The 27,303-nt window shown below is 48.8% G+C and overlaps 1 protein-coding gene across 4 annotated transcripts in view; it reads left to right on the top strand.

Moving 5' to 3' along the window:
• The window catches only part of POLD3 (DNA polymerase delta 3, accessory subunit), a 56,738-nt gene that overhangs the window by 14,852 nt on the left and 14,583 nt on the right, over window positions 1–27,303 (top strand). For 2 of the 4 annotated variants that reach the window (XM_068419023.1, XM_068419018.1), the window contains exons 1-9: window positions 1,485–1,672; window positions 3,841–3,896; window positions 6,025–6,127; window positions 11,238–11,277; window positions 13,988–14,120; window positions 19,003–19,267; window positions 21,432–21,504; window positions 24,524–24,686; window positions 26,514–26,626. In XM_068419023.1, coding sequence (XP_068275124.1) covers window positions 1,613–1,672; window positions 3,841–3,896; window positions 6,025–6,127; window positions 11,238–11,277; window positions 13,988–14,120; window positions 19,003–19,267; window positions 21,432–21,504; window positions 24,524–24,686; window positions 26,514–26,626 — 1,006 coding nt within the window. In that variant the 5' untranslated portion in view covers window positions 1,485–1,612. Of the gene's footprint in view, window positions 1–1,484; window positions 1,673–3,840; window positions 3,901–6,024; window positions 6,128–11,237; window positions 11,278–13,987; window positions 14,121–19,002; window positions 19,268–21,431; window positions 21,505–24,523; window positions 24,687–26,513; window positions 26,627–27,303 lie in introns of those variants that run through there. The other 2 variants (XM_068419029.1, XM_068419037.1) reach the window with 2 other exon arrangements.

Here is a 27,303-nt window from a genome sequence, read left to right as displayed (position 1 = left end):
AGGCTTAATTTGTAGGCAACACTTTGCTGACCTGACTAGATGGTAGGTGGAAAAAAGCAATTCATTGAGCTAAAACAAGATGGTAAATGCGCAGGAGACAGAAGGATTTGGGTCAGTGAGGTCCAGGGAGGGTGGGAGAAGCCAGATATCCCTCTTCCAGCAGCAGCAATCCCTTAGAGCCAGCCAGTCCCCACGTTGGGGACAGTGTGGGGCCGTGGGGCTCTGAGGGAGTGGCGTGGGGACATGTGAGAGGACAGCAAGGGGACGTGGGGCTGTGAGGGGATGGCGTGGGGACATGTGAGGGGACAGTGTGGGGCCGTGGGGCTGTGAGGGGATGGCATGGGGACGTGTTGAGGGGACAGTGTGGGGCCGTGGGGCTGTGAAGGAGTGGCGTGGGGACGTGTGAGAGGACAGCATGGGGACGTGGGGCTGTGAGGGGATGGCGTGGGGACATGTGAGGGGACAGTGTGGGGCCGTGGGGCTGTGAGGGGATGGCATGGGGACATGTGAGGGGATGGTATGGGGCTGTGAGAGGATGGCGTGGGGACATGTGAGGGGACAGTGTGGGGCTGTGAGGGGATGGCATGGGGACGTGTGAGGGGACAGTGTGGGGCCGTGGGGCTGTGAGGGGATGGCATGGGGACGTGTCAGGGGACAGTGTGGGGCCATAGGGCTGTGAGGGGATGGCGTGGGGACGTGTGAGGGGACAGTGTGGGGCCGTGGGGCTGTGCGGGGATGGCATGGGGACATGTGAGGGGACAGCGTGGGGCTGTGAGTCTGTGAGGGGACGGCGTGGGGACGTGTGAGGGGACGGCATGGGGACGTGTGAGGTGACAGTGTGGGGCCGTGGGGCTGTGAGGGGACGGTGGGAGAATGTGTGAGGGGATGGTATGGGGCTGTAGGTCTGTGAGGGGGTGGCGTGGGGACATGTGAGGGGACAGCGTGGGGCTGTAGGTCTGTGAGGAGATGGCGTGGGGACATGTGAGGGGACGCGTGAGAGGACAGCACGGGGCTGCGGGTCCATGAGAGGACAGCACGGGTCTGTAGGTAAAAAAGTGGGTCCCTGGGAGGACAGGGTGGGTCTGTGGGTCCGTGAGGGAACAGCATGGCTCCATGAGGTGACAAAGTAGGACCGTGGGGGGACAGCGCAGGGCCTTGTGGGGACAGTGTGGGGCTGTGGGTCCGTGAGGGGACAGCGTGGGTCTGGTGGGGCAGGACGGGGTTGTGGGTCTGTACGGGGACAGGGTGGGTCCGTGGGGCTGTGAGGGTACAGGGTGGCTCCGTGAGGGGACAGGGCGGGGCCGTTGGGCCGTGAGGGGACATGGCGGCTCCATGAGGGGACAGAGTGGGGCCGTGAGGGGACACGGTGGCTCCGTGACGGGGCGGTGCGGGCAGAGCGGGGGGCGTGGCCGGGCCGGGGCCGCACAAGGCCCGCGCGGCACCGCCCCGCCCCGCGCGCTCCGGTTTGTCCCCGCGCGGCTGCCGTCGCGCCCGGCCGCGTCCCGGCGGGTTGCCATGGCGGCGTGCGGGCGGCCGCGGCCCTGAGCTGCGCGGGAAGCCTTCCTCCCTCCCTCCCTCCCTCCCGTCTGCGGCCTACCCGCCCCGCCCCGCCATGGAGGACGAGCTCTACCTCGAAAACATCGACGAGTTCGTCACCGATCAGAACCGCATCGTGAGTCCCACCTGCGCGGGGAGGGTGCGGGAGGCCGCCGCCGTGGCATGGTCCCCTCAGCAGGGAGCGATCCCAACCCCCCCCCCCCCAGCCTCTTCCTACTTTCCCCCTCAGCGTGGCTGCCGTTTGGGGGGGGGTTCAGCCTGCATGTTTGGGGGGGGGGGGGGCATCAGGGTGGGCCCCAAACCTTGCTCCGGGGGTGCTGGAAGCGGAGGGGGCTGCAGTGCCAGGCAGGGCCTGGGGTCGCACCGCGGCAGGTTTCCCCCGGTCTGGTGAAGCCCAAACCCGCCGGCAGCAGCCGTTGGCAGTCGGAAGGTGAGGCAGAGGCAGTGGCCCCCCTCGTCCCCATCGCACCCACCTGCGGGACACGCGTGGGTGCCCAGCCTGCTGTCAGCAGGCACAGAGGAGAGGCGGCCTCCGAGCTGCAGCTGCCTTAGCCCCTCAGGGCTGTTTGCTCCAGTTTAAATCAGTTTTGGGGCTGTACCTGCGGTGCCTGGCTGCGTTTATAGTGTTTGCTTTTCCACAGCTCACAATGGAGAGTTAATACTGGCTTTCTGTCAAGCTGGACAAGAGATGCCTTTCTTGTCAGGACTTTTTTTTCCGCCTTTGACTTTAAATTAATTTAGTCTCTGAAGAGAATTGGTAATGGCATCATTTATAGCGCAGGAAAAGCAGCTCTCCCCAAATTCCTTGTGCTCCCTAATAGATGTCCTGGTTTTACCATAGAATCACAGGATGGTTTGGGTTGGAAGGGACCTTAAAGATCATCTAGTTCCAGCCCCCCTGCCACAGGCAGGGACACCTTCCACCAGACCAGGTTGCTCCCAGCCCCATCCAGCCTGGCCTTGAACACTGCCAGGGAGGGGGCAGCCACAGCTTCTCTGGGCAACCTGGGCCAGTGTCACACCACCCTCACAGTCAAGGATTTCTTCCTAATATCTCATCTCAATCTCCCCTCTTTCAGTTTAAAACCGTTCCCCCTCATCCCATCACTCCATGCCCTTGTAAAAAGCCCCTCTCCCGCTTTCCTGTAGCCCCTTCAGGTACTGGAAGGCGCTAGAAGGTCTCCCTGGAGCCTTCTCTTCTCCAGGCTGAACAGCCCCAGCTCTCTCAGCCTGTCTCCATAGCAGAGGGGCTCCAGCCCTCTGAGCATCTTTGTGGCCTCTTCTGGACTCAATTCAACAGGTCCAGGTCTTCCTCAAAAAAAAAAACCAACCCACTGTAGTGACAGCAGTGTTTTAGCTCAAGGTATGAACGACAGAAGTGTATGAAACTGGTTTTCCCCATGAAAGGCTGAGGCAGTCTGGACCACTATTTCAGCTTCAAAGTAAAATTACTACTTATCATCTGTAGCCTCTTGAAGCCTTGCTATTTTTAGGACAGTTCAGAAAAAATGGTAGGCATGCATGTATGTTTCTTTGAAAATAAAGATTTTTGCCTAGAAACTGATGCAGTAAAGTTGGTGCATCTTGTCTGTCAAAGTTGTTGTCTTAAGATGAGCTGCTGACGGCATTATAGTTTATTTCAGTAAACTGCTAGACTAGTAAAATTCAATTTAATTGTTCTATTTGAAACAGGAGAGGCTGTAGCCTGAGGATTAGTTTAAAAAGGTGGAGTGGGAGAAGAAACAGGTATAAAAAACATACCTCATCTAAATAATGCAGCAAGTCAGTGGCAGGGCTGCATTTAGAGCTGTAGTCTCCTGAGATTTGGCACACTGTGCTGTCAGATTTGTGATACAGCTGGAGATCCCCATGGCCCTGTGACAGGCGAGGGTGGCCAAAATCTGATAAATCCTTGGCAGTTGTTTGGGAGAGCAATAAGAGCTTCACACAATTAAAAATTGTGCTGTTTAACTTTTTTTCTCCTTTGTGAAGCTCAGCAGGGCAGGTGTTTTGAAGCACTTTTGTTCGTGCAGTGGCATTTCAGGAAGGTGTTCACAAAACCATGTCTTTTAGGGTAGTTTGTTTAGTTCTTAGGAATTCAATCTACTAATTAAAGCACACGTGGGTGGGTGAGTGTCTGTGCACTCTCACTAACAGGTTTTGCTGTGGGTTTCTTGGAGGGGGGGTCTAAAGAGTTCGATTTACCCATGAAACGAGGAAAGGAGGGTGGTTTAACAAATCAAGAGAGGGTTTATTACTCAAGTTGTTATTTTTCTTGTACAGGTGACGTACAAATGGCTGAGCTATACTCTGGGAGTTCACGTCAACCAGGCTAAACAGTAGGTATTAGTGCATCCCACAAACTTTTTATTTTGTGGCAAAGCCTTGTTAATTACTGTTCTCATGATTGTGGTTAATGTATTAAAATGATCTCTCTGGAAATATTTAAAAATCCTGTGTGGCTTCTCAGGTACAGTCATGTTATTCAACATGCCTTACTCCTCCTGCAGGCAGATCTTGCATTGACTTTGGTGGGAGTTGTGCTTTAGAGAGCAGAGCCTCAGTTGGGCACCTTATGCTGCTTTATATCATAAATACTTAGGTCAGGATAGATGTTTTAGAGTTATTTTACTACAGGAATGAATGTAGGTCCTTTCAGCCCGAAATGCAGATGTGTTTTGTGACCTTGGCTCCAGTCCTGCCAACAGAGCTATGAAGAATCTGCCACTGCATATCTCAGCTCAGGATGCTGTACGTTATCCACAGATATTGCTGGGAGCAGAGTCAGGAACATGCACCAGCACTAACAGTAACTGTGGCTTATGTGTGTGGCAAATACTCATCTGCTCTGATCACCTTGCTGCGTAGTGCATGACCCGTTATAAATATCTACTTACCAGGCTTGATGGGCACAGGGAAATGTTTGAAGGATGAGGAAGTCAGCTGTACTGTCAGAATGTTTTTACTTCTCCAAATTTAGCATAAATATGTAACCTTGTCTTGGTGAATTTTGAAGAACAAAAATTACTGTAACCTTTTAAATATCCTATAAAACAAAGAATGAGCTCTTGAGGATTCCGAGGCTGTTCCTACACCGCAAGGTAAAAGTTAAGCATAAGATTTGGTGACCTTATTGCAGTCTACAACTACCTGAAGGGAGGTTGTAGTGCAGTGGGAGTTGGCCTCTTCTCCCAGCCAACTAGCAATAGGACAAGAGGACACAGCCTCAAGCTTGGCCAGGGGAGGTTCAGGTTGGACATTAGGAAGCATTTCTTCTCAGCAAGGGTCATTAGCCATTGGAAGGGGCTGCCCAGGGAGGTGGTGGAGTCACCATCTCTGGAGGGGTTTAAGAAAAGCCTGGACATGGCACTTAGTGCCATGGTCTAGTTGCCATGGTGGTGTCAGGGCAATGGTTGGACTCGATGATTCCAGAGGGCTCTTCCAACCTGATTGATTCTGTGATTCTGTGATTTGAAGGCTCCATAAGAGTGTCAAGTCCCATGATACAAATATTTTCTCTCCTTGTTTTTGGCTATAGCTTGGACCTAAAGGGGTATTTGCTGCGTTCTCAGTGGCAGTGTACTGAGCCCAGCTTCACCTGTCTTGTCCAAACTACTACAATATCAACTCGGGCATCTAATGTTATGAAGAGATTGTTTGGTCTCTTTCCTCTGCGTGTGTTTGAACAATTTAGATGATGTGTAAATCTGAGAATGCTTCAGTGATGCTGTAGACCTGACTGGAGAGCTCTGCTGGGAACAATCCTGGTCACACAGTAAACTAGAAGGAGCCAGAGAACTTTCTGCTGTGCAGAAGAAGAAGATGACCCAGGTGAAACGGAGGCACCTTCTCAGACCCTTAAAAGCAACCTGGAGATGGAGAACTCACAGAATCACAGAATGTTAGGGATTGGAAGGGACCTCGAAAGATCATCTAGTCCAATCCCCCTGCCGGAGCAGGAATCAGTGGCATAAATGGGAGCTGAAATCTTGAGTCTCAGCTCAGTCTCCTCATCACTAATCACCCTTTTTCATCCTGTTTCTGATCACCGGGTCAGTGGATGTAACTGGGGTTGTGTATGTACACCTGGCAATGTGATCAGGTACCCACAATCACCAGTTCCTCTGTCAGGCGTTTCAGAATGCTGGGTTGTAATGAGGGAAACTGCCTTCTGGAGGGGGAGACTTTGGAACAAGCTGCTCAGAGGGTGTGAGACCATCTGCAACCAACCATTAAAGCTTTGAGAGTTGTATTCATTTCACCTTGAATTTATATAGTTGTTGGACTCAAAGTGGCAGAGGAGAAAGGTGTCTCAGTAAGATTAATTTAATCCTGGTTAAAATAACTGTGCTTATGTGAAATGTTTCCATATCAGGCTGGCTTTGCTCTTTCTATGTAAGCTTCCTGGAAGGGGTGGTGAGGGGCCTTTTCCTTTCTAGGTGATTAACACTGATTTCTTTTGTGCAGGATGCTGTATGATTACGTCGAGAGGAAACGGAAGGAGAATTCAGGAGCTCAGCTTCATGTCACCTACTTAGTAGCAGGAAACCTCATCCAGAATGGACACGTTGTGAGTGTTTTATTTCTCAAAGGTGTCTGTGAGCTCTTTGTTCTTGTGTCTTCTGTCTTGTTTCGTAATCTTTGGGTCAAAAGCTGAACCTGCTTTCTTTTTCCACTAACTGGCACAGTGTGCTAGGGCTTCTGTACATGTACAAAACTGCTTGACCAACCTGGTCTCCTTCTATGACCAAGTGACCCACTAGTAGATGAGGGCAGGGCTGTGGGTGTATCTATCTAGACTTCAGTAAGGCATTCGACACTGTCTCCCACAACATCCTCCTAGACAAAGTGTCTGCCCGGGGCTTGGATGGGTGGACTTTTTGATGGGTTAAAAACTGGCTGGATGGCCGAGCCCAGAGAGTGGTGGGGAATGGGGCAAAGTCCGACTGGCGGCCGGTCACCAGCGGTGTTCCCCAGGGCTCAGTTCTGGGGCCGGTGCTGTTCAGTATCTTTATAGCTGATCTAGACGTAGGGATTGAGTGCACCCTCAGTAAATTTGCAGATGACACCAAGCTGGGTGGGAGTGTCGATCTGCTGGAGGGTAGGAAGGCCCTACAGAGGGATCTGGACAGCTTGGATAGATGGGCCGAGACCAACGGCGTGAGGTTCAACAAGAACAAGTGCTGGGTCTTACGCTTGGGCCACAACAACCCCCTGCAGCGCTACAGGCTGGGGGAAGAGTGGTTAGAAAGAGCCCTGGGGGTGCTGATCGCCAGCCGGCTGAACATGAGCCAGCAGTGTGCCCAGGTGGCCAAGAAGTCCAATGGCATCCTGGCCTCTATTAGGAATAGTGTAGCCAGCCGGTCTGGGGAAGGGATCGTCCCTCTGTACTGGGCACTGGTGAGGCCGCACCTTGAATCCTGTGTCCAGTTCTGGGCCCCACACTTCAAGAAAGATGTTGAGGTGTTGGAGCGAGTGCAGAGGAGGGCGACCAAGCTGGTGAAGGGTCTGGAGGGTCTGACCTCCGAGGAACGGCTGAGGGAGCTGGGGGTGTTTAGCCTGGAGAAGAGGAGGCTGAGAGGTGACCTTAGTGCAGTCTACAACTACCTGAAGGGAGGTTGTAGTGAAGTGGGAGTCGGCCTCTTCTCCCAGGCAACTAATGATAGGACAAGAGGACACAGCCTCAAGGTTGGCCAGGGGAGGTTCAGGTTGGACATGAGGAAGCATTTCTTCTCAGCAAGGGTCATTAGCCATTGGAAGGGGCTGCCCAGGGAGGTGGTGGAGTCACCATCTCTGGAGGGGTTTAAGAAAAGACTGGACATGGCCCTTAGTGCCCTGGTCTAGTTGCCATGGTGGTGTCAGGGCAATGGTTGGACTCGACGAGCCCAGAGGGCTCTTCCAACCTCATTGATTCTGGGATTCTGTGAAAACAAGGCGCTCTCTCTGTCCCAGCATACAAGTGATGGGGAGGAAAGATCAGTTGCTCATGATTTGGTAACACAGTGCTGAATAACACACCAGGGTTTTTATTTATTTCATTTAAATCCTGTTACAAGTCATCTCTCAATCTTACCACTATTATTGGACAGCAAAGATTATAAAATAGTCTGGGGGGACCCTTGTGAGATCAGCTAATCCCTTTCCCAGGGTCTGCTGTGGAGTGGAAGTGTGCTAAGTAGTGTTTGGAGAGAGCTTGGAATTCAGTTAGAATAGAATAATAAATAAATAGAATAATAAATAAATAGCTGAATTTGTCTTGTTAAATAAAGTAACTTTTTTATCCTGGTATAAACAAATTTATAAACAGTATTTTGTATTTAAAACACATTGACTTATTAAGGAAAGGAATCACTACTTAATATATTTATTTTTTCTCGTTGCTGCTTGTCAGATTTTCAAGAATCTCATCGAAAATTTCAGACAGGTACCCCAGGGGTTTTTGAAAGAAGATGAGCAAACTGAGTGCTTGTTTCTCTTTGCTCTCAGAAGAATTCAACAGCCAAACACTAACTGCCTGTGACATTCCACCAGGTGTCTATTTGTATCTTTAGATACCCAAATATGTCTTACAACACAATCCACAGTTTTCATTTAGAATTTGTACATCTCAGGGTGTCCTGGCTTTTATTTGGACATTAAAAAAAAAACAACCTTTTTTTTGTTTTCCTAAATAATAAACTGATTCACACGCATAGAATATTCTCTTTACATCTCCAAATTTGCCTGAAATTGAAGATAATTATTCCATTAATTCTGTATAATGGTGTGCTGGTTTTGGCTGGGATAGTTACTTTTCTTCATAGTAGCTAGTATGAGGCTGTGGTTTGGATTTGTGCTGAGAATAATGTTGATAACACGCTGATGTTTTAGTTGTTGCTGAGCAATGCTTACATTAAGCCGAGGGCTTTTTCATCGGTTAGTGGGTGGTGGAGGATGATGCTGGGCATTACTTGTTTTGTATATTCTATTATTATTATTATTATTCCTTTTCTGTCCTATTAAACTGTCTTATCTCAACACACAAGTTTTTTTTCCTTGATTCTCAAGGACTTGGGGCAAAGTGCAACTGGCGGCCGGTCAATAGCGGTGTTCCCCAGGGCTCAGTTCTGGGGCCGGTGCTGTTCAGTATCTTTATAGATGATCTAGACGTAGGGATCGAATGCACGCTCAGGGAATGTGCAGATGACACCAAGCTGGGTGGCAGTGTCGATCTGCTGGAGGGTAGGAAGGGTCTGCAGAGGGATCTGGACAGGTTGGATCGATGGGCCGAGACCAACGGCATGAGGTTCAACAAGAACAAGTGCTGGGTCTTACACTTGGGCCACCACAACCCCATGCAGCACTACAGGCTGGGGAAAGAGTGGTTAGAAAGAGCCCTGGGGGTGCTGATCGACAGCCGGCTGAACGTGAGCCAGCAGTGTGCCCAGGTGGCCAAGAAGGCCAATGGCATCCTGGCCTCTATTAGGAATAGTGTAGCCAGCCGGTCTGGGGAAGTGATCGTCCCTCTGTACTGGGCACTGGTGAGGCCGCACCTTGAATCCTGTGTCCAGTTCTGGGCCCCGCACTTCAAGAAAGATGTTGAGGTGTTGGAGCAAGTGCAGAGGAGGGCGACCAAGCTGGTGAAGGGTCTGGAGGGTCTGACCTGTGAGGAACGGCTGAGGGAGCTGGGGGTGTTTAGCCTGGAGAAGAGGAGGCTCAGAGGTGACCTTAGTGCAGTCTACAACTACCTGAAGGGAGGTTGTAGCACAGTGGGAGTCGGCCTCTTCTCCCAGGCAACCAGCGATAGGACAAGAGGACACAGCCTCAAGCTTGGCCAGGGGAGGTTCAGGTTGGACATTAGGAAGCATTTCTTCTCAGCAAGAGTCATTAGCCATTGGAAGGGGCTGCCCAGGGAGGTGGTGGAGTCACCATCTCTGGAGGGGTTTAAGAAAAGCCTGGACATGGCACTTAGTGCCCTGGTCTAGTTGCCATGGTGGTGTCAGGGCAATGGTTGGACTCGATGATCCCAGAGGTCTCTTCCAACCTGGTTGATTCTGTGACTTGAGCCACTTGAGCAAGTGGCTGTGTGGTGCTTAGTTGCCAGCTGGGGTTAAACCATGACAAATGGAATATATTTATTTAAAGCTGTACAGATAGTGTCACATTTATAGCCTCAGTTTAAGAGGTTTTCCCCCAATTTCTTTTGGAAATAATAAGGCAGCATCTCTTTGCTCACCGAAATCAGTGAGAAATTTGCAAACATATTGTGGTATTTTAAAATTTGCCGTAATGTATTTAAAACAAGCGAGTGAATTCTGACATAGGACATATATACTTGTTTGTTTGGCTTTAAATATCTTATTTTTGAGTACTGCAGTCCCAGAGGCTGCTAGGAAAAGTGACCTGCAGTTGCAGTAGGTTGTTAGGGGCAGAGGTGAAGCAATGCCAGGGTTAGGAATGCCACACAGGAGGAGTTTAAAGCTCCCCAGACCGGGTGTCTGAGGGCTAGCTGGAGCAGGAAGGAGAAGCGATCAGATCTCGAAGGTACTTCACAGAATCACAGAATCAACCAGGTTGGAAGAGCCCTCTGGGCTCATCGAGTCCAACCACTGCCCTGACACCACCATGGCAACTAGACCAGGGCACTAAGTGCCATGTCCAGGCTTTTCTTAAACCCCTCCAGAGATGGTGACTCCACCACCTCCCTGGGCAGCCCCTTCCAATGGCTAATGACCCTTGCTGAGAAGAAATGCTTCCTAATGTCCAACCTGACCCTCCCCTGGCCAAGCTTGAGGCTGTGTCCTCTTGTCCTATCGCTGGTTGCCCGTGAGAAGAGGCTGAAGACGACGTGGTAGGTAATATCTGGCACAAGTCAATTTTGGGTAGGGAAGGGATGCGAGCACTTCAGATGCAACCTGTGCTTGCTGGTAACGCTGCACTACTGTGTGCTGTCAGTAGGTGTAGCCACAAGGCCATGGATTCAACTGTGAGACTCATCTGAAGGGAGATACGGCTAAAAATCAGTCACAAATAATTCTCATCGTATCTTAAGCACTGCACGCTCTGTACTTGCAACTTTTTATCTGCCTCTGTGAGAGACCAAGACTCTCAATCTTTACTATTTCAGGTTGCCTACATTTTCTTGCCCTTTTGCTGGCTGGTCTGTGGTATCAGTTAAACACAAACCTAATGGCTGGATTTCACAGAATCACAGAAACACAGAATCAACCAGGTTGGAAGAGCCCTCTGGGATCATCGAGTCCAACCATTGCCCTGACACCACCATGGCAACTAGACCAGGGCACTAAGGGCCATGGCCAGTCTTTTCTTAAACCCCTCCAGACATGGTGACTCCACCACCTCCCTGGGCAGCCCCTTCCAATGGCTAATGACCCTTGCTGAGAAGAAATGCTTCCTAATGTCCAACCTGAACCTCCCCTGGCGATGCTTGAGGCTGTGTCCTCTTGTCCTATCGCTAGTTGCCTGGGAGAAGAGGCCAACTCCCACTCCACTACAACCTCCCTTCAGGTAGTTGTAGAGTGGGTGATGACTGTTTTAAGACATTGGCAGAGTTCTTTGCAGCTATAAAGCTGTACCTATAATCCGTAGGCTTTCTTATTCAACAGATATCTGAAAATACTGGCTTTATGTACAACAGGCCTTTTAAAATTTTAAAATTGCCGTTTATTTATTTTTTACAGTGCCACAAGGTTGCAGTAGTGAGAGAGGATCAACTCGAAGGTAAGCAGATCGTGAAAATTGTGTGGTTTTAAGTTTTCTTCTGTGAAAGAACAGCAAAGTGAGTAAAGCTCAGAAATTGCCATCCCCACATAAATGCCTAGTCAGGCTGGTGGGTTCAGGTGTGTGCTTTTTGTACTGGCTTTTTCTCAGAATTTTGAATATCTGAGCCAACAGCTGTGTAACTTCAGACTTGTAATTTGGGTCTGATTTTTTTTTATGTTGAACATTTTAGTCAGCGATTTTTTTCCACCTCCCTGCCACTGATAGACAGCTCCTCCTTGAAAGCAACCATATCTGAGCAGTGTGCAGCAGTGTCTCACAGTGTTTTAGAACAGAATCACAGAATCAATGAGGTTGGAAAGAGACCTTTGGGATCATCGAGTCCAACCATTGCCCTGACACCACCATGTCAACTAGACCATGCCACTAAGTGCCATGGCCAGGCTTTTCTTAAACCCCTCCAGAGATGGTGACTCCACCACCTCCCTGGGCAGCCCCTTCCAATGGCTAATGACCCTTGCTGAGAAGAAACGCTTCCTAATGTCCAACCTGACCCTCCCCTGTTGAAGCTTGAGGCTGTGTCCTCTTGTCCTATCGCTGGTTGCCCGGGAGAAGAGGCCGACTCCCACTTCACTACAACCTCCCTTCAGGTAGTTGTAGGCTGCACTAAGGTCACCTCTGAGCCTCCTCTTCTCCAGGCTAAACACCCCCAGCTCCCTCAGCCATTCCTCATAGGTCAGACCCTCCAGACCCTTCACCAGCTTGGTCGCCCTCCTCTGGACTCGCTCCAACACCTCAACATCTCTCTTGAAGTGTGGGGCCCAGAACTGGACACAGGATTCAAGGTGCGGCCTCACCAGTGCCCAGTACAGAGGGACGATCACTCCCCCAGACCGGCTGGCTACACTATTCCTGATAGAGGCCAGGATGCCATTGGCCTTCTTGGCCACCTGGGCACACTGCTGGCTCTTGTTCAGCCGGCTGTTGATCAGCACCCCCAGGGCTCTTTCTAACCACTCTTCCCCCAGCCTGTAGCGCTGCAGGGGGTTGTTGTGGCCCAAGTGTAAGACCCGGCACTTGTTCTTGTTGAACCTCACGCCGTTGGTCTCGGCCCATCTATCCAACCTGTCCAGATCCCTCTGCAGGGCCTTCCTACCCTCCAGCAGATCAACACTCCTACCCAGCTTGTGAACAATTGTGAGCCTTCAGGCTCCCAAGGATGCTGAAGTAGGTAATTCTAGTTATTGGTTAAATGCAATTTTGCCCTGTGTGATGTGGGTATTAGTTAAATGTCCCATGAGAACGTTCTCACTTTTGTCTGGGGTATTTGCTTTCACAATAAAAGGTGAAAAACCCCACCACTGTAACACTGCTTTCCTGCAACTGCTCTCCATCTTACTATCTTTCCAGGTCTGGTCCTCCTAATGAGATCTGATCCGTAGCGATTGAAACACAACTGCAGGCTCTTCATCCCTTTCAAATAACATCTTATGCATTTGACAACGTACTGTGGCGTTTGTGACCTTAAATATCCATACTAATGATCTAACTTTGCTTGAAAGACTTGTGTGATTTTCCTTTTTGAAATCTGAAGTGGATTTCTAGCTGAAGGTTGTCTTCATCAGTGTAGCGTGTTGTCAAGCAGTGCAACTGCTGTCTGTCATGTTTGTTGGATTGTGTGTGCTGCCTAATGTTCTGTTTTGCTGTGGAGGAAGGGGTTGTTCATGTTTTTTGTATTAGAAGACAGGCCAAAGGTATGAGTTACATCTGGAAGAGGCTGAGATTTGTGATGGGAGTAGGGCTGCATCGTCTAGGACTGGCCCCAAGAAATGATTACCTGTGTGTTTTTACAGTGCCTAGATGCTCTGTCTCGGACCAGGACTGTGCAGGAAGAACAATATAAGCAATGACCAAAGAATTCCTAAAAACCAGCTCTTGTCTCAAGGGGGTAACAGTCTAAACAGCACAGAAGAGACAAAGGATTGATTCCAGCAGACTACCAGAGAAGACACTGTGACTCTAGCTGATATGGTGGATGCTACCTTAATGGCAGAGGCAGTTCCAGCAGGGCAGGGTTGTGACCATCTATTTTCTTCCTTAGCTTTAGGTAGTCGTATAGACATTCTGGATCCTAAACACCAGATATTTTGAAGGTAAACACAGAGAGATTGCTCTTAATTCAGTTGTGAGAGAACCAAGGGTGTACAATGGCAAACATATTTGCCAGGCTTGTGGAGTCTGTTACCTTGAATTCTCAGTTAGTGAGCACTGGGAGAACGTACAATTACACATTTTTATTTTCAGGTCCTTGCTGTCAAGTGGTGCTCCCAGGCAACTAGCGATAGGACAAGAGGACACAGCCTCAAGCTTCACCAGGGGAGGGTCAGGTTGGACATTAGGAAGCATTTCTTCTCAGCAAGGGTCATTAGCCATTGGAAGGGGCTGCCCAGGGAGGTGGTGGAGTCACCATCTCTGGATGTGTTTAAGAAAAGCCTGGACATGGCACTTAGTGCCCTGGTCTAGTTGCCATGGTGGTGTCAGGGCAATGGTTGGACTCGATGATCCCAGAGGTCTCTTCCAACCTGATTGATTCTGTGATTCTGGTCTGTCAGTCTTTCTCCATCCTTGGTAGAGCCTGATACTTAATGTTGCCACTTGATTCTGTAAAGGCTGTGCTAACAGAGGACATTTTTTCCTTTTTCCTCCCCAGCAATGAAGTCTAAACTAGCCACGATTGCGAGTGTGCATGTCTACAGCATCCAGAAAGCCTTGCTCAAGGACAGTGGACCACTCTACAACACAGACTATGATATCGTCAAAACAAACCTGCACAACTGCAGCAAGTGAGTTGCATCTTGGTTTTTCTTCTTATGCTATTTGATTTAGCCTGGAGAAAGGAGGCTCAGAGGTGACCTTAGTGCAGTCTACAACTACCTGAAGAGAGGTTGTAGTGGAGTGAGAATTGGCCTCTTCTCCCAGGCAACCAGAGATAGGACAAGAGGACACAGCCTCAAGCTTTGCCAGGGGAGGTTCAGGTTGGACATTAGGAAGCATTTGTTCTCAGCAAGGGTCATTAGCCATTGGAAGGGGCTGCCCAGGGAGGTGGTGGAGTCACCATCTCTGGAGGGGTTTAAGAAAAGACTGGACATGACACTTAGTGCCCTGGTCTAGTTGACATGGTGGTGTCAGGGCAATGGTTGGACTCGATGATCCCAGAGGGCTCTTCCAACCTGGTTGAGTCTGGGATTCTGTGATTCTGAGACCGATGAGATGTTGCTACATAGTGCACTTCAGCAGAAGTCAATGGTTACCAGATATGCCTGGATTTTTAGAAAGCTGGAAAAAGATATCTTCTAAATCCTGCCAGACCAGTCCCCAGACAGCACATTGTATGATTGTTTCGTAAACTGAGCTATTTCCAGCTTACAGTTGGTTCACTTGCTCCGTTACTCCAACGGGCAGACGGTTCCAGTACCTTTCTTCTCTGATGGCTAGAAACGTTTTTCTCATTTCCAGGCCACACTTCATCATGACCATTTTTATCCAGTTCTCAGTCACACAGGAAGAGTAAATTGAAACAGACTGACAAAAACATGACTGATGCGCTCAGCAAAGCACTAACATGAGCTTGCCTTCTGTTTTGTGAGACTCTTTTCATCCACTGGACTTATCCACCTCTCTGAAGATGTCTTCACAGAATCACAGAATGTCAGGGATTGGAAGGGACCTTGAAAGATCATCTAGTCCAATCCCCCTGCTGGAGCAGGATTACCTAGATCATGTCACACAGGAACGCGTCCAGGCTGGTTTTGAATGTCTCCAGAGAAGGAGACTCCACAACCTCTCTGGGCAGCCTGTGCCTGTGCTCTGTCACCCTCACTGTAAAGAAGTTTTTCCTCATATTTATGTGGAACCTTCTGTGTTCCAGCTTGCACCCATTGCCCCTTGTTCTGTCAAGGGATGTCACTGAGAAGAGCCTGGCTCCATCCTCATGACACTTGCCCTTTACATATTTATAAACATCAATGAGGTCACCCCTCAGTCTCCTCTTCTCCAAGCTAAAGAGACCCAGCTCCCTCAGCCTCTCCTCAGAAGGGAGATGTTCCACTCCCTTAATCATCTTCGTGGCTCTGCGCTGGACTCTCTCTAGCAGTTCCCTGTCCTTCTTGAGCTGAGGGGCCCAGAACTGGACACAATATTCCAGATGCGGCCTCACCAGGGCCGAGTAGAGGGGGAGGAGAACCTCTCTCGACCTGCTAACCACCCCCCTTCTAATCCACCCCAGGATGCCATTGGCCTTCTTGGCCACAAGGGCACACTGCTGGCTCATGGTCATCCTGTTGTCCACTAGGACCCCCAGGTCCCTTTCCCCTCCGCTGCTCTCCAACAGGTCTGTCCCCAACTTGTACTGGTACATGGGGTTGTTCTTGCCCAGATGCAGGACTCTACACTTGCCCTTGTTATATTTCATTAAATTTCTCCCCGCCCAACTCTCCAGCCTGTCCAGGTCTCTCTGAATGGCTGCGCAGCCTCCTGGTGTGTCAGCCACTCCTCCCAGTTTGGTGTCATCAGCCAACTTGCTGACAGTGCACTCTATTCCCTCATCCAAGTCATTAATGAATATATTGAATAGTACTGGTCCCAGTACCGACCCTTGCGGGACTCCGCTAGATACAAGCCTCCAACTGGACTCTGTCTTGCAGGAACTCACTTTGCATGTAGAAGATGAGAGCCTGAGGCATAGGGGAAGCACACAAAACAGACCAAGCAGCACAAGTGTCCTTCATGGTTGAACTGGAGAAAGGTTGTCCTAGAATTCAGAGGGACTTCAGTCTCCAGGGGTCATTGTCTCTCCTCCTGCACAGTGCCTGGCAGCTGTGGCTTTTCAGTTCTATATGTTTCCACCACGACAGCTTCAGCTTGATGTAAACAGTACGTACAGTGCCGTGACCAATCTGGTTTAGAAGGGGGATGCCTGAATGTTGTGTCATAGAAAGAGTATAGAATTAGTAGAAATGTAGCTGTCTGCAAAATGTTGACAAGAGAGTGGCTGAGAAAATAATGTCCTAGAAAGTGTGTTTCAAATGTGAGTGTCACAGAATCCCAGAATCAACCAGGTTGGAAGAGACCTCTGGGATCATCCAGTCCAACCATTGCCCTGACACCACCCTGTCAACTAGACCAGGGCACTAAGTGCCATGGCCAGTCTTTTCTTAAACACCTCCAGAGATGGTGACTCCACCACCTCCCTGGGCAGCCCCTTCCAATGGCTAATGACCCTTGCTGAGAAGAAATGCTTCCTAATGTCCAACCTGAACCTCCCCTGGCGCAGCTTGAGGCTGTGTCCTCTTGTCCTATCGCTGGTTGCCTGGGAGAAGAGGCCGACTCCCACTGCACTACAACCTCCCTTCAGGTAGTTGTAGACTGCACTAAGGTCACCTCTGAGCCTCCTCTTCTCCAGGCTAAACACCCCCAGCTCCCTCAGCCGTTCCTCGGAGGTCAGACCCTCCAGACCCTTCCCCAGCTTGGTCGCCCTCCTCTGGACTTGCTCCAACACCTCAACATCTTTCCAGAAGGTTTAGACAATTCAGATTCTGAAATAGCTTTCTGCAGCCTGTGTGTAAATCTCTGCCTGGCTTTGGAGCAGAATTTCCCAAGTAATCTAAGAAAAATTCAGCTTCTTCATTTGTGACCTGGCTGAACTAAATTCAGACTGACCATGTTCCCTCTCCCTTGTCAACTACATGAATTGTCTTTTACACTTGAGACAAGATTCCTGCAAAAGACAGAGGTTTAACTATGCATGTTTATAGCAAACAGAACCTGCTGCCTTCTTATACTTCCCTGGCAGTCCATACATCTCACAAGCTCTGCAGCAAGGATCTTTATTCTCTTCTGTGTTTATGTGGGACCCGTTATGCTGTGAGGATGGTGGAGGTAGCAAGATGTATTAATATAAATAACTGGATTTAATGCCTGTTGCTAATGTCAGCTTCCCAAGCGGAAGCAGCTCCTTGCTTGCAGAGCACAGTCGAAGCATTACTTGTTTTCTTTTTTTCAGTGATTATTTAGTGAATTTTGGATCAAGCCCATAAGCTATAGTCACACAGCAGCATTAAGGCAAGCTAACTTGGAATGTGGGAAGTTGAGATGTGCTGGCTGCACAGTCAATACAATCATTGATGATAAAATATTTGCACTCTGGAAGGTTGGTGGTGTTGCTTACGGGTGTGTTTGGAGTAGGGGTGAAAGCTGTCCCGAAAGCAGGGTTGACCATGGTGAAAACAGATTGAAAGTAGAAAAGAAAGTAGGAATATTTTTCTTCAATGTCTTCTTTCCTTCCTTTAAAGGTCTGAATGTCAAGAGGTTGCTGCTGCAGCCTAGAAATGCTGTGGAGATGGTGTTGTTTTGTTAATACGTTACAGTTTCTGATCTCAGTAGAAGCGGGCTGTGCATGTGAGCTGCTAGTGCTGAGGCACAGAAATGAATTGGCAGAAAACTGGTTTATTTCTTATGCAAACAAAATATGCTGTGTAATTCAGTGGATTGGAAGGCGTGAGTCTGTGCTCTTTTGTGGCATTTCTGTAGGAAATCTGGAAAGCCTCGCCTGTGACTTGCACAGTGGGGAGCAGAGTTCAGTTATTTTTGGGTACTGCTATTCCTGACTGTCAGGGAATTGTATTGTAACTGTGAGCACATCGTTTAATTCTTATATCTCCCTATCCCCAAACAATCACGTTTCAGACTGTTAGAAGCTGAGCTGCATCTCTGTCTACCAGTGATTACATGGAAATGACTTTATATAGTTAAGTCTGAACGTTGTGGGTATCTTCTGAGCCATTTAAGTAGTTTAGTTTCAGTCGTGATTTACTTACCTGGCCAGTACGATTGTGGCTGCTTGGTGCAGCAGTAGTGGACTCTGTCAAACCATCTGAAAGCTTTAAATGTTTTAGATCATCCCTCTGTACTCGGCACTGGTGAGGCTGCACCTTGAATCCTGTGTCCAGTTCTGGGCCCCGCACTTCAAGAGAGATGTTGAGGTGTTGGAGCGAGTGCAGAGGAGGGCGACCAAGCTGGGGAAGGGTCTGGAGGGTCTGACCTCCGAGGAACGGCTGAGGGAGCTGGGGGTGTTTAGCCTGGAGAAGAGGAGGCTCAGAGGTGACCTTAGTGCAGTCTACAACTACCTGAAGGGAGGTTGTAGTGAAGTGGGAGTCGGCCTCTTCTCCCAGGCAACCAGCGATAGGACAAGAGGACACAGCCTCACGCTTCGCATGGGGAGGTTCAGGTTGGCCATTAGGAAGCATTTCTTCTCAGCAAGGGTCATTAGCCATTGGAAGGGGCTGCCCAGGGAGGTGGTGGAGTCACCATCTCTGGAGGGGTTTAAGAAAAGCCTGGACATGGCCCTTGGTGCCATGGTCTAGTTGACAGGGTGGTGTCAGGGCAACGGTTGGACTCAATGATCCCAGAGGGCTCTTCCAACCTCATTGATTCTGTGATTCTGTGAATGCTCCAGCTCTTGCTAACAGGTTCAGCTGATCTTTTCAGTAGAAGTCTCCATCACTCTCATTCTGTGCCAGCCTTTCTTTCTTGTCCCATGCACAAATTAATTTTTCCCCCATAACAGGAGAACACAGGACCAGAGAAGCAAGGTGCTACCAGGGGAGGAAACCAAGGTGAAAAATAAGAAGTTAAAAGGCTAATTACATTTTTCACTCCGTCACACAGGTTTAGTGCCATTCAGTGTGCCGCCGCGGTCCCCAGGACGCCGGCCGAAGTTTCTGAACCGCAGACGTCTGTGCAGGCTGGTTCCCAGACACCGAGTGACACGAATGCTGCCAGAGTACCTGTGGTCAACGGCCATGGTCCATCAACCTCTAAGCAGACCTCGCAGCAGCCCAGAGGGATCATGGGAATGTTTGCAGCGAAAGCGGCTTCCAAACCCCAGGACACAAATAAAGAAACTAAAGCAGAGGCGAAGGAGGCCCCAGGTGTAAGTTACCTCACACCCTTTGGCAGCCCTCTGGGTTAATAGCTTAATGAACCGCTCTTACTCGACCTAAATAACCTTAACCACCGCAGTGCAGCCTCGTCCACTGCTTCTAGTGCTAAACTTGCTGTCCACTGAGAGTGCTCGGTCACTGTTTTGTAAGTATTTAACTGTATAGTACAGATGTGCCTTCTGTCAGTCAGCTTGGGCAGAAATATATTGTGCCACACTCAACCTCTTCGCACAAGTATATTTGCCATAACTTTGCTTTGAAATTCCTCCTTGAGCGATCTCTCAGAATCACAGACTGGTTTGGGTTGGAAGGGACCTTAAAGATCATCTAGTTCCAACCCCCTGCCATGGACAGGGACACCTTCCACCAGACCAGGTTGCTCCAAGCCCCATCCAACCTGGCCTTGAACACTGCCAGGGAGGGGGCAGCCACAGCTTCTCTGGGCAACCTGGGCCAGGGTCTCACCACCCTCACAGCCAAGAATTTCTTCCTAATATCTCATCTCAATCTCCCCTCTTTCAGTTTAAAACCGTTCCCCCTCGTCCTGTCACTCCATGCCCTTGTAAAAAGCCCCTCTCCAGCTTTCCTGTAGCCCCTTCAGGTACTGGAAGGTGCTAGAAGGTCTCCCTGGAGCCTTCTCTTCTCCAGGCTGAACAGCCCCAGCTCTCTCAGCCTGTCTCCAGAGCAGAGGGGCTCCAGCCCTCTGAGCATCTCCGTGGCCTCCTCTGGACTTGCTCCAACAGCTCCATGTCCTTCTTCTGTTGGTGGCCCCAGAGCTGGACGCAGCACTGCAGGGGGGGTCTCCCGAGAGCGGAGCAGAGGGGCAGAATCCCCTCCCTGACCTGCTGGCCACGCTGCTGGGGATGCAGCCCAGGACACGGTTGGCTTTCTGGGCTGCCAGCGCACGTTGCCGTCTCCTGGTGAGCTTCTCGTCACCCATCACCCCCAAGTCCTTCTCCTCAGGGCTGCTCTCAATCCATTCTCCGCCCAGCCTGGGTTTGTGCTTGGGATTGCCCCGACCCACGTGCAGGACCTTGCCCTTGGCCTTGTTGAACTCCATGCGGTTCGCACAGGCCCAGCTCTCCAGCCTGTCCAGGTCCCTCTGGATGCCATCCCTTCCCTCCAGCGAGTAGAAACCAGCATAGCTGCATTATTGAGACAATTGTTCCGTTGTCTTCAGTCATGCCAATATATACACCGGTTGAGGATCTCGCTCTCTCCGTTGTGCTTAAAAGGATTTGTTTTGAGCAATAAGTGAAATGTGAGAAGTCCAGGTCTTAAAAGTATCAAGGTGTTTAAACTTGGTCTGTGAGGGAAGTTTCAGAGCTTGACCTGTGCAAGACTAAATTGTTTATCTTCTCAACTGCTGTTCTTCCAAGATAGGATTACGTTTTAATTTTAATTAGTATAATTGTTTTTAAAGCAATGTGGCCAGTAAATGAGTATTAAAATGGTAATGTTCCCTGCATATGGTTTGGCTTTTTTATAACAGCTGAGTACATTTTGGTCCATTTTTCTAATTTTTGTAGTGAATTTAGAACTGGTGAAATATGCTTGTCTGAGTGTTTTGGGAACTTTAGTGTCTGGTTGCCTTTTGTGCATGAAAATAAATGGGATTAGAAGGCCAAGCTTCCTTAGGTGTGGGATTTTTGTGTATGTGTGTGATTTTTCATTTTGGTGGTGGCTATATTAATGGAATGGAGCAGTGATATTTTTTGCAAACGACTCAGCAGAACAGCATACGTGCCAGGGTAGCTGGATAAAGTCTTCATGGTTTGGCCAATCTGTGTTCTTTCCTCTGTCGGTTACTGGGAGTTGAGGCACTGATAGTTTGCAAAAAGCACAAGTTCTTTACTGGGAACTGACCCAAGTCCTAACCACTTATTTCAGTAACGCTGTCAGCCATCAGATGGGAATGTAACCCAAGTTAAATTTGAAGGCCTGGCTAAGGAGTCCTGAGTAACTTACTCTCCACCCTTTGATGCATGTCATATCCAGCATCTTCAAATTCTCCCAACCAGATACTGAAATCTAAGACACTGAGTAGTCAACAAATTACACATATTTATTTTGCTTGTCCAGAAGCAGTACTATGCATTTTGAGGGCTGGGTTGCATGAGTAATTCCTGTGGTTACTCCTCTGTTTGCTTCTAGGTGTCTGCAGTAAGCAGCAAACCACCAGCGAAGGCCAACATAATGAACAACTTCTTTGGAAAAGCTGCCATGAGTAAGTGCTTTATAACACGCGTCTGTTTTCACAAACCATTGTGGTCAGGGACCAGTCTGCTGGAGTTTTTTTTTAAAAAAAAAAATCCTGAGGGATATTGGAAATCTCTTTTTCTTTTTTTTTTTTTAAAAAAAAGCTAAGTAGCAATTAAAAAAATCAGTGATATCAGGTGTCTTGTTATACAGCTGTGATGGGAGCTTATTGCAGTCTACAACTACCTGAAGGGAGGTTGTAGTGAAGTGGGAGTCAGCCTCTTCTCCCAGGCAACCAGCGATAGGACAAGAGGACACAGCCTCAAGCTTGGCCAGGGGAGGTTCAGGTTGGACATTAGGAAGCATTTGTTCTCAGCAAGGGTCATTAGCCATTGGCAGGGGCTGCCCAGGGAGGTGGTGGAGTCACCATCTCTGGAGGTGTTTAAGAAAAGACTGGCCATGGCCCTTAGTGCCATGGTCTAGTTGCCATGGTGGTGTCAGGGCAATGGTTGGACTCGATCCCAGAGGGCTCATCCAACCTGATTGATTCTGTGAGGCATAAACAGAAAGGAGCAGAACTCTTCCTACCCCATCCCCACCAAACTTGTTGGATTTTCTTTATATCCCCTCTTTTCTTATAGTTTTCCATACTCTTCTCCTGCTCTTTTGGACTCAGAGGGGTTAATGTTTTTGCATGCAGCTCTTAAGGCAAAAAAAAATTGAAAGTTGTAAGTGGAATTTTTCAGACAAAAAGCTTGCTGGATGGAGATCAATTAAAATGACATATTTGTGCAGACTAACCCAGGAAGGATTTTTAGTGCAGAAGAAATCTGATTTAAAGTGAGTAGTTCTGGCTGGAAGATTAGCTATTGGTAAAATGTTTGCCAAAACCTGTTACGCAGGGAGTGTTAATGATGCTGGCTTTTCATCACAAATCACTGAGGAGTCTATAGTTAGATTTAGAGTTAATTTCTTTACTGAAAACCAAAGAGCTAATAATTGGAGGATAAAAATGAGGGTTGGCATTCCCCTTTGAGCAGGGGTGTGGAGTAGGTGGCCTTTGGAGGTCCCTTCTGACCTAAATTATTCAAGTCTGAAGAAAATATGCTGAAGCTTTTAAATAGACGTTGGAAAAGGACTGTAGGACTTTCTTCAAAGATGCCCTTATAATAACGAGTACAAGAGGGTTCCAAGAAGAGTTACTGGGAGAGAGTAAACAGCAAAGTTCACTTTCTAACAGACATCTGTCAGAGTTTGCAGGGTACGGTTCCAGCGCTGAACACACAAGGCACAGTACTGTTGGGCACCTTTGAGTTCCTGTTTTTGTGAGTCTGAGGGAGCTGAGGACACTTTGCACCTAAGTTTCACAAGCCTAAGCACAGTTACTACAATTAACTTGAGTAAATTCTTAAGATCTTGTTGTAGTGAGGCTGATGTTAGTCTCTTCTCCCAGGTAACAAGCAATAGGATGAGAGGAACCGGCCTCAAGTTGTGCCAGGGGAGGTTTAGATTGGAGATCAGGGAAAATGTCTTCCCCAAAAGGGTTGTCAAGCACTGGCACAGGCTGCCCAGGGCAGTGGTGGAGTCCCCATCCCTGGAGGGATTTAAAAGCCGTGTAGTTGTGGTGCTGAGGGACAGGGGTTAGTGGTGGCCTTGGCAGTGCTGGGTTAATGGTTGGGCTCAATGATCTTAAAGGTCCTTTCCAACCAAAACGATTCTATGATCTGAGAAGAGACCTAGACCAAAGTTCATATACTGAAAACCCAAGAAGTTGAAATTGCGTGGTGAAGATAACCCAGTGGTGATGGAGAAAGCTTTGTGGCTGCATTTCCACGATTTCCAGTGGGGTTCTTTTCTCTGCTGAGTCCTGTCAAGGAGCATTTCAAGGAAACTTGTGAGGTGTCTGCAGGGAAGGAGCAAACCGAGCAGAACTGGAAATGATTATGTGTATAGAAGAGACAGGGTGATTCCAGGAGTAAGATTTATTCCCTACATGTTGTACATCTCTCCTGGCTTCAAAGATTTCATTATTGCCAGCAAGTCCTCAGTTAACAATAATTGGGTCCCTCGGCTTTCTTCTATTGATCATAAGTAAGAGTTGTCATTCAAGTTCTTATGTATGAGATGTTTTCCCTTCACAGAATCAATCAGGTTGGAAGAGACCTCTGGGCTCATCGAGTCCAACCATTGTCAACTAGACCAGGGCACTAAGTGCCATGTCCAGGCTTTTCTTAAACCCCTCCAGAGATGGTGACTCCACCACCTCCCTGGGCAGCCCCTTCCAATGGCTAATGACCCTTGCTGAGAAGAAATGCTTCCTAATGTCCAACCTGAACCTCCCCTGGCCAAGCTTGAGGCTGTGTCCTCTTGTCCTATCATTAGTTGCCCGTGAGAAGAGGCCGACTCCCACTCCGCTACAACCTCCCTTCAGGTAGTTGTAGACTGCACTAAGGTCACCTCTGAGCCTCCTCTTCTCCAGGCTAAACACCCCCAGCTCCCCCAGCTGTTCCTCGTAGGTCAGACCCTCCAGACCCTTCACCAGCTTGGTCGCCCTCCTCTGGACTCGCTCCAACACCTCAACATCTCTCTTGAAGTGCAGGGCCCAGAACTGGACACAGGATTCAATGTGTGGCCTCACCAGTGCCGAGCACAGAGGGACCATCACTTCCCTAGACTGACTGGCCACACTATTCTTAATAGAAGAAGGGCTCCCAACCCTTGTGCAGTGCCTTAGGTCCTGGTGACTGTAAGGGCTTCTGCCACTGCCTCCTAACCCTCTTCTGCAGAGGTTAACTGCTGCGGCACTCTCGGCTTGCAGCGTGCTTAGGCTCTGCCATGAGGAAGAGCAGAACCAAAATGGTCAATCAGATAGAAATTTAAGCATGTCCTTTTTTTCATGTATGACACAGCTTGGTCAGTCTCGATCCCGAATGCTTTTATTCATCTTCTGTGGTGTTTGCACAGTGTTTTGTTTAGCCAACTCCTTTTTAAGTTGTCATTCATACTGAATGCCCAGTGTTTGTTCTTTTTTAATGGTTTATTCACAGATAAACTCAAAGCCACCTCTGTGCCTGAGCAGCCAAAGGAGAAGAAAGAAGTAGTTAAGCCTTCAGTTCCTGTAGCAGAACCAGAGTCATCCCCTAATACTGTAGTAGAGAAACCTGGGAAGAAAACAGAGTCGTCTAGAATTCAACAAAAGGACAAAAAAAGGTGGGCCATGCCGTTCAGGGTCCCTGTAATCTGTTAACCTGCTTGTTGATGGACTGCATGGTCACACAATGCTGGCTCACCTCTTGTTTCCAGCAACTAAATTGCATTAAACCTGGCTAAAATTATCTCTCTTAGAATTCTTTCCTAATACTTCTTTTCCATTTAGTGCTGTAGATGCCTCAGGGCCATTTGTGCCATCGCAAAAGAGAAGGGACGTGATCCAGGTAGTCTTCAGTGGGGAGTGGGTGGCTTTCCATGAGACAACCTCATGCTGTGAGCAGACTTAGTATAGACCCCGCAGGCGATCTGTGGGGCCTGGCAGGAGCACCTGTACTGCAGGGAAGGTAGTATATTCCCAAGCTTATATGTACACAGCTTCCAGCACACAAAGTTCTGCTTGTTGATTTCCATAGCTCATGTACTGCTGCTTTCAATGCCCCTGGTTTACTTTGGGCTGCAACTCCAAGTAAATTTTAAGTTCAGCCCTTTGTGTTTAATCCAACCCAAACTGACAGAGACAAAAAATCATTACAGTCTGATGGCTCTCTGGTGGCCTATGAGTAATTAATTGGTGGTCTCAATCTGGTTCTAACTAACTAGGTAAGCACACCACCCAGCCCACCATCGCAGTTGGTGCTAACTGGTCTTCTTATTGATAGTCTTATTCAAAAAGCCAAGGGCCTGGAAGCTGCATGTTGGCAGCGTGGTGTTGGGAAGGCCGCTTGGGCTGTACCAGCTCTATGAGGATACGTGGGCCTTTAGCCTCCAGGCTTGTTAGTCTGACACGTCTCGCCAACATTAAAAAGAAAGAAACTATTTTATTTTTCCAGTAGTCTTTAAAAATGGCTCCAGGATTCTGAGACACTACCTCATAGTCAGTCAGTGGCGAGCAGTCTGTCAAAAGAGCTTCTGAGCGATGCTGTTGGGGACATTAGTGTTTGGGAGCCTGAGCTATAGAGACAAGATCAGAAATGTGCACTTGCCAGGTTGCTGTGGCCAAGCTAGGTGAGGTACTGGGCAAAACATTGAACTGCAGAGGGGCTAAAGAAATCCTCCTTGTTTTGGAGAACTGGATATGGGTAAGGATGAGAGGCTTGAAAATGCTCGTGCACCCATGCCAGATTCTATAGGTGAGTACACTTCAGCGTATCTTGAATCCTGTGTCCAGTTCTGGGCCCCGCACTTCAAGAGAGATGTTGAGGTGTTGGAGCGAGTCCAGAGGAGGGCGACCAAGCTGGGGAAGGGTCTGGAGGGTCTGACCTCCGAGGAACGGCTGAGGGAGCTGGGGGTGTTTAGCCTGGAGAAGAGGAGGCTCAGAGGTGACCTTAGTGCAGTCTACAACTACCTGAAGAGAGGTTGTAGTGGAGTGGGAGTGGGCCTCTTCTCCCAGGCAACTAGTGATAGGACAAGAGGACACAGCCTCAAGCTTGGCCAGGGGAGGTTCAGGTTGGACATTAGGAAGAATTTCTTCCCAGCAAGGGTCATTAGACATTGGAAGGGGCTGCCCAGGAAGGTGGTGGAGTCACCATCTCTGGAGGTGTTTAAGAAAAGCCTGGACATGGCACTTAGTGCCCTGGTCTACTTGGCATGGTGGTGTCAGGGCAATGGTTGGACTCGATGATCCCAGAGGTCTCTTCCAACCTCGTTGATTCTGTGATTCTGTGATTCTGTATGTGGTGCTCATGTTTTAAGAGGTACAGAGGTATTTGATTTCCTTGCTAGCAGTAGTTCTATCATGAACATGCTTGTGTGAACGTGCCTGACGCTTTCATGCACGCACAAGGCATAACACGTGTTCATTCCTTTTTTCTTTCCTTTTTGTGGCAGTAAAATGAAGAGGGTGGACAAGTCGGATAATGAGGAAGAAAGAGAGCCCGAAAATCTAAAGAAAAAGAGGAAGCGAATCAAACAACTTGTGTCTGACAGCAGCGAGGAGGAAGGTAAAAAGATGTGTAAACCACGAGGCATGTAGGTCAGGGGCCTGATTTCGACAATATTACTATCCAAGGCTGTTGGTCAATGATTGAGGGAAGAGTTTAGAGGGCTAAAGACTGTGCAAATGGCTGGAGTTTGACCTTTCTGTTTATCTGTGCTGCAAGCACTTGGGCGTACAGTTGACATGCCTCAGTCATTCAGTCTTTGTTTTAGCTTAGCTCAGATCTGGCTGTCTCCTCACCAAGTGTGCTGCCAGTCACACTGATGTGTGGGAAGGAGGTTCTTAAATCTCTTGTGAAAGATAATGCTCCTTCCAGAATTGTAAGACTGGTCGTAACCAGTTTATTTGGTGAGTAAACACTTGCAAAGTGACCTCCCCCCACCTCCCAGGGTCATTTTTAGTATCTTTATTCTGTTTATAGCAGTGGTTTGGAAGACAGCATTGGAAGCAAGACTTCAAAAAAAAAAGATAATAGAGAAACTGGAGGCAAAACAGTTGAGCCATATCCGATGCGACTCTACGTCTCCTCGGTGGCTGTTGGCTTTGATAGGAGTAGGGTGCCCAGAACGTCACAAGATTTGGGCTTATAATGAGCAACAGCAGGGCTGGATTCCAAAGAATTTGGATAATTGAGGTGACAAATGCTGTTGAATATAGATAACTGGAAAAGAAGCTGGGATC

This window comes from Nyctibius grandis, chromosome 2 (genome assembly GCF_013368605.1).
Source record: "Nyctibius grandis isolate bNycGra1 chromosome 2, bNycGra1.pri, whole genome shotgun sequence".
NCBI classification, from domain to species: domain Eukaryota; kingdom Metazoa; phylum Chordata; class Aves; order Nyctibiiformes; family Nyctibiidae; genus Nyctibius; species Nyctibius grandis.
Note: the sequence above shows the minus strand (reverse complement) of the source record. Positions and strands in the feature narration are given on the sequence as shown.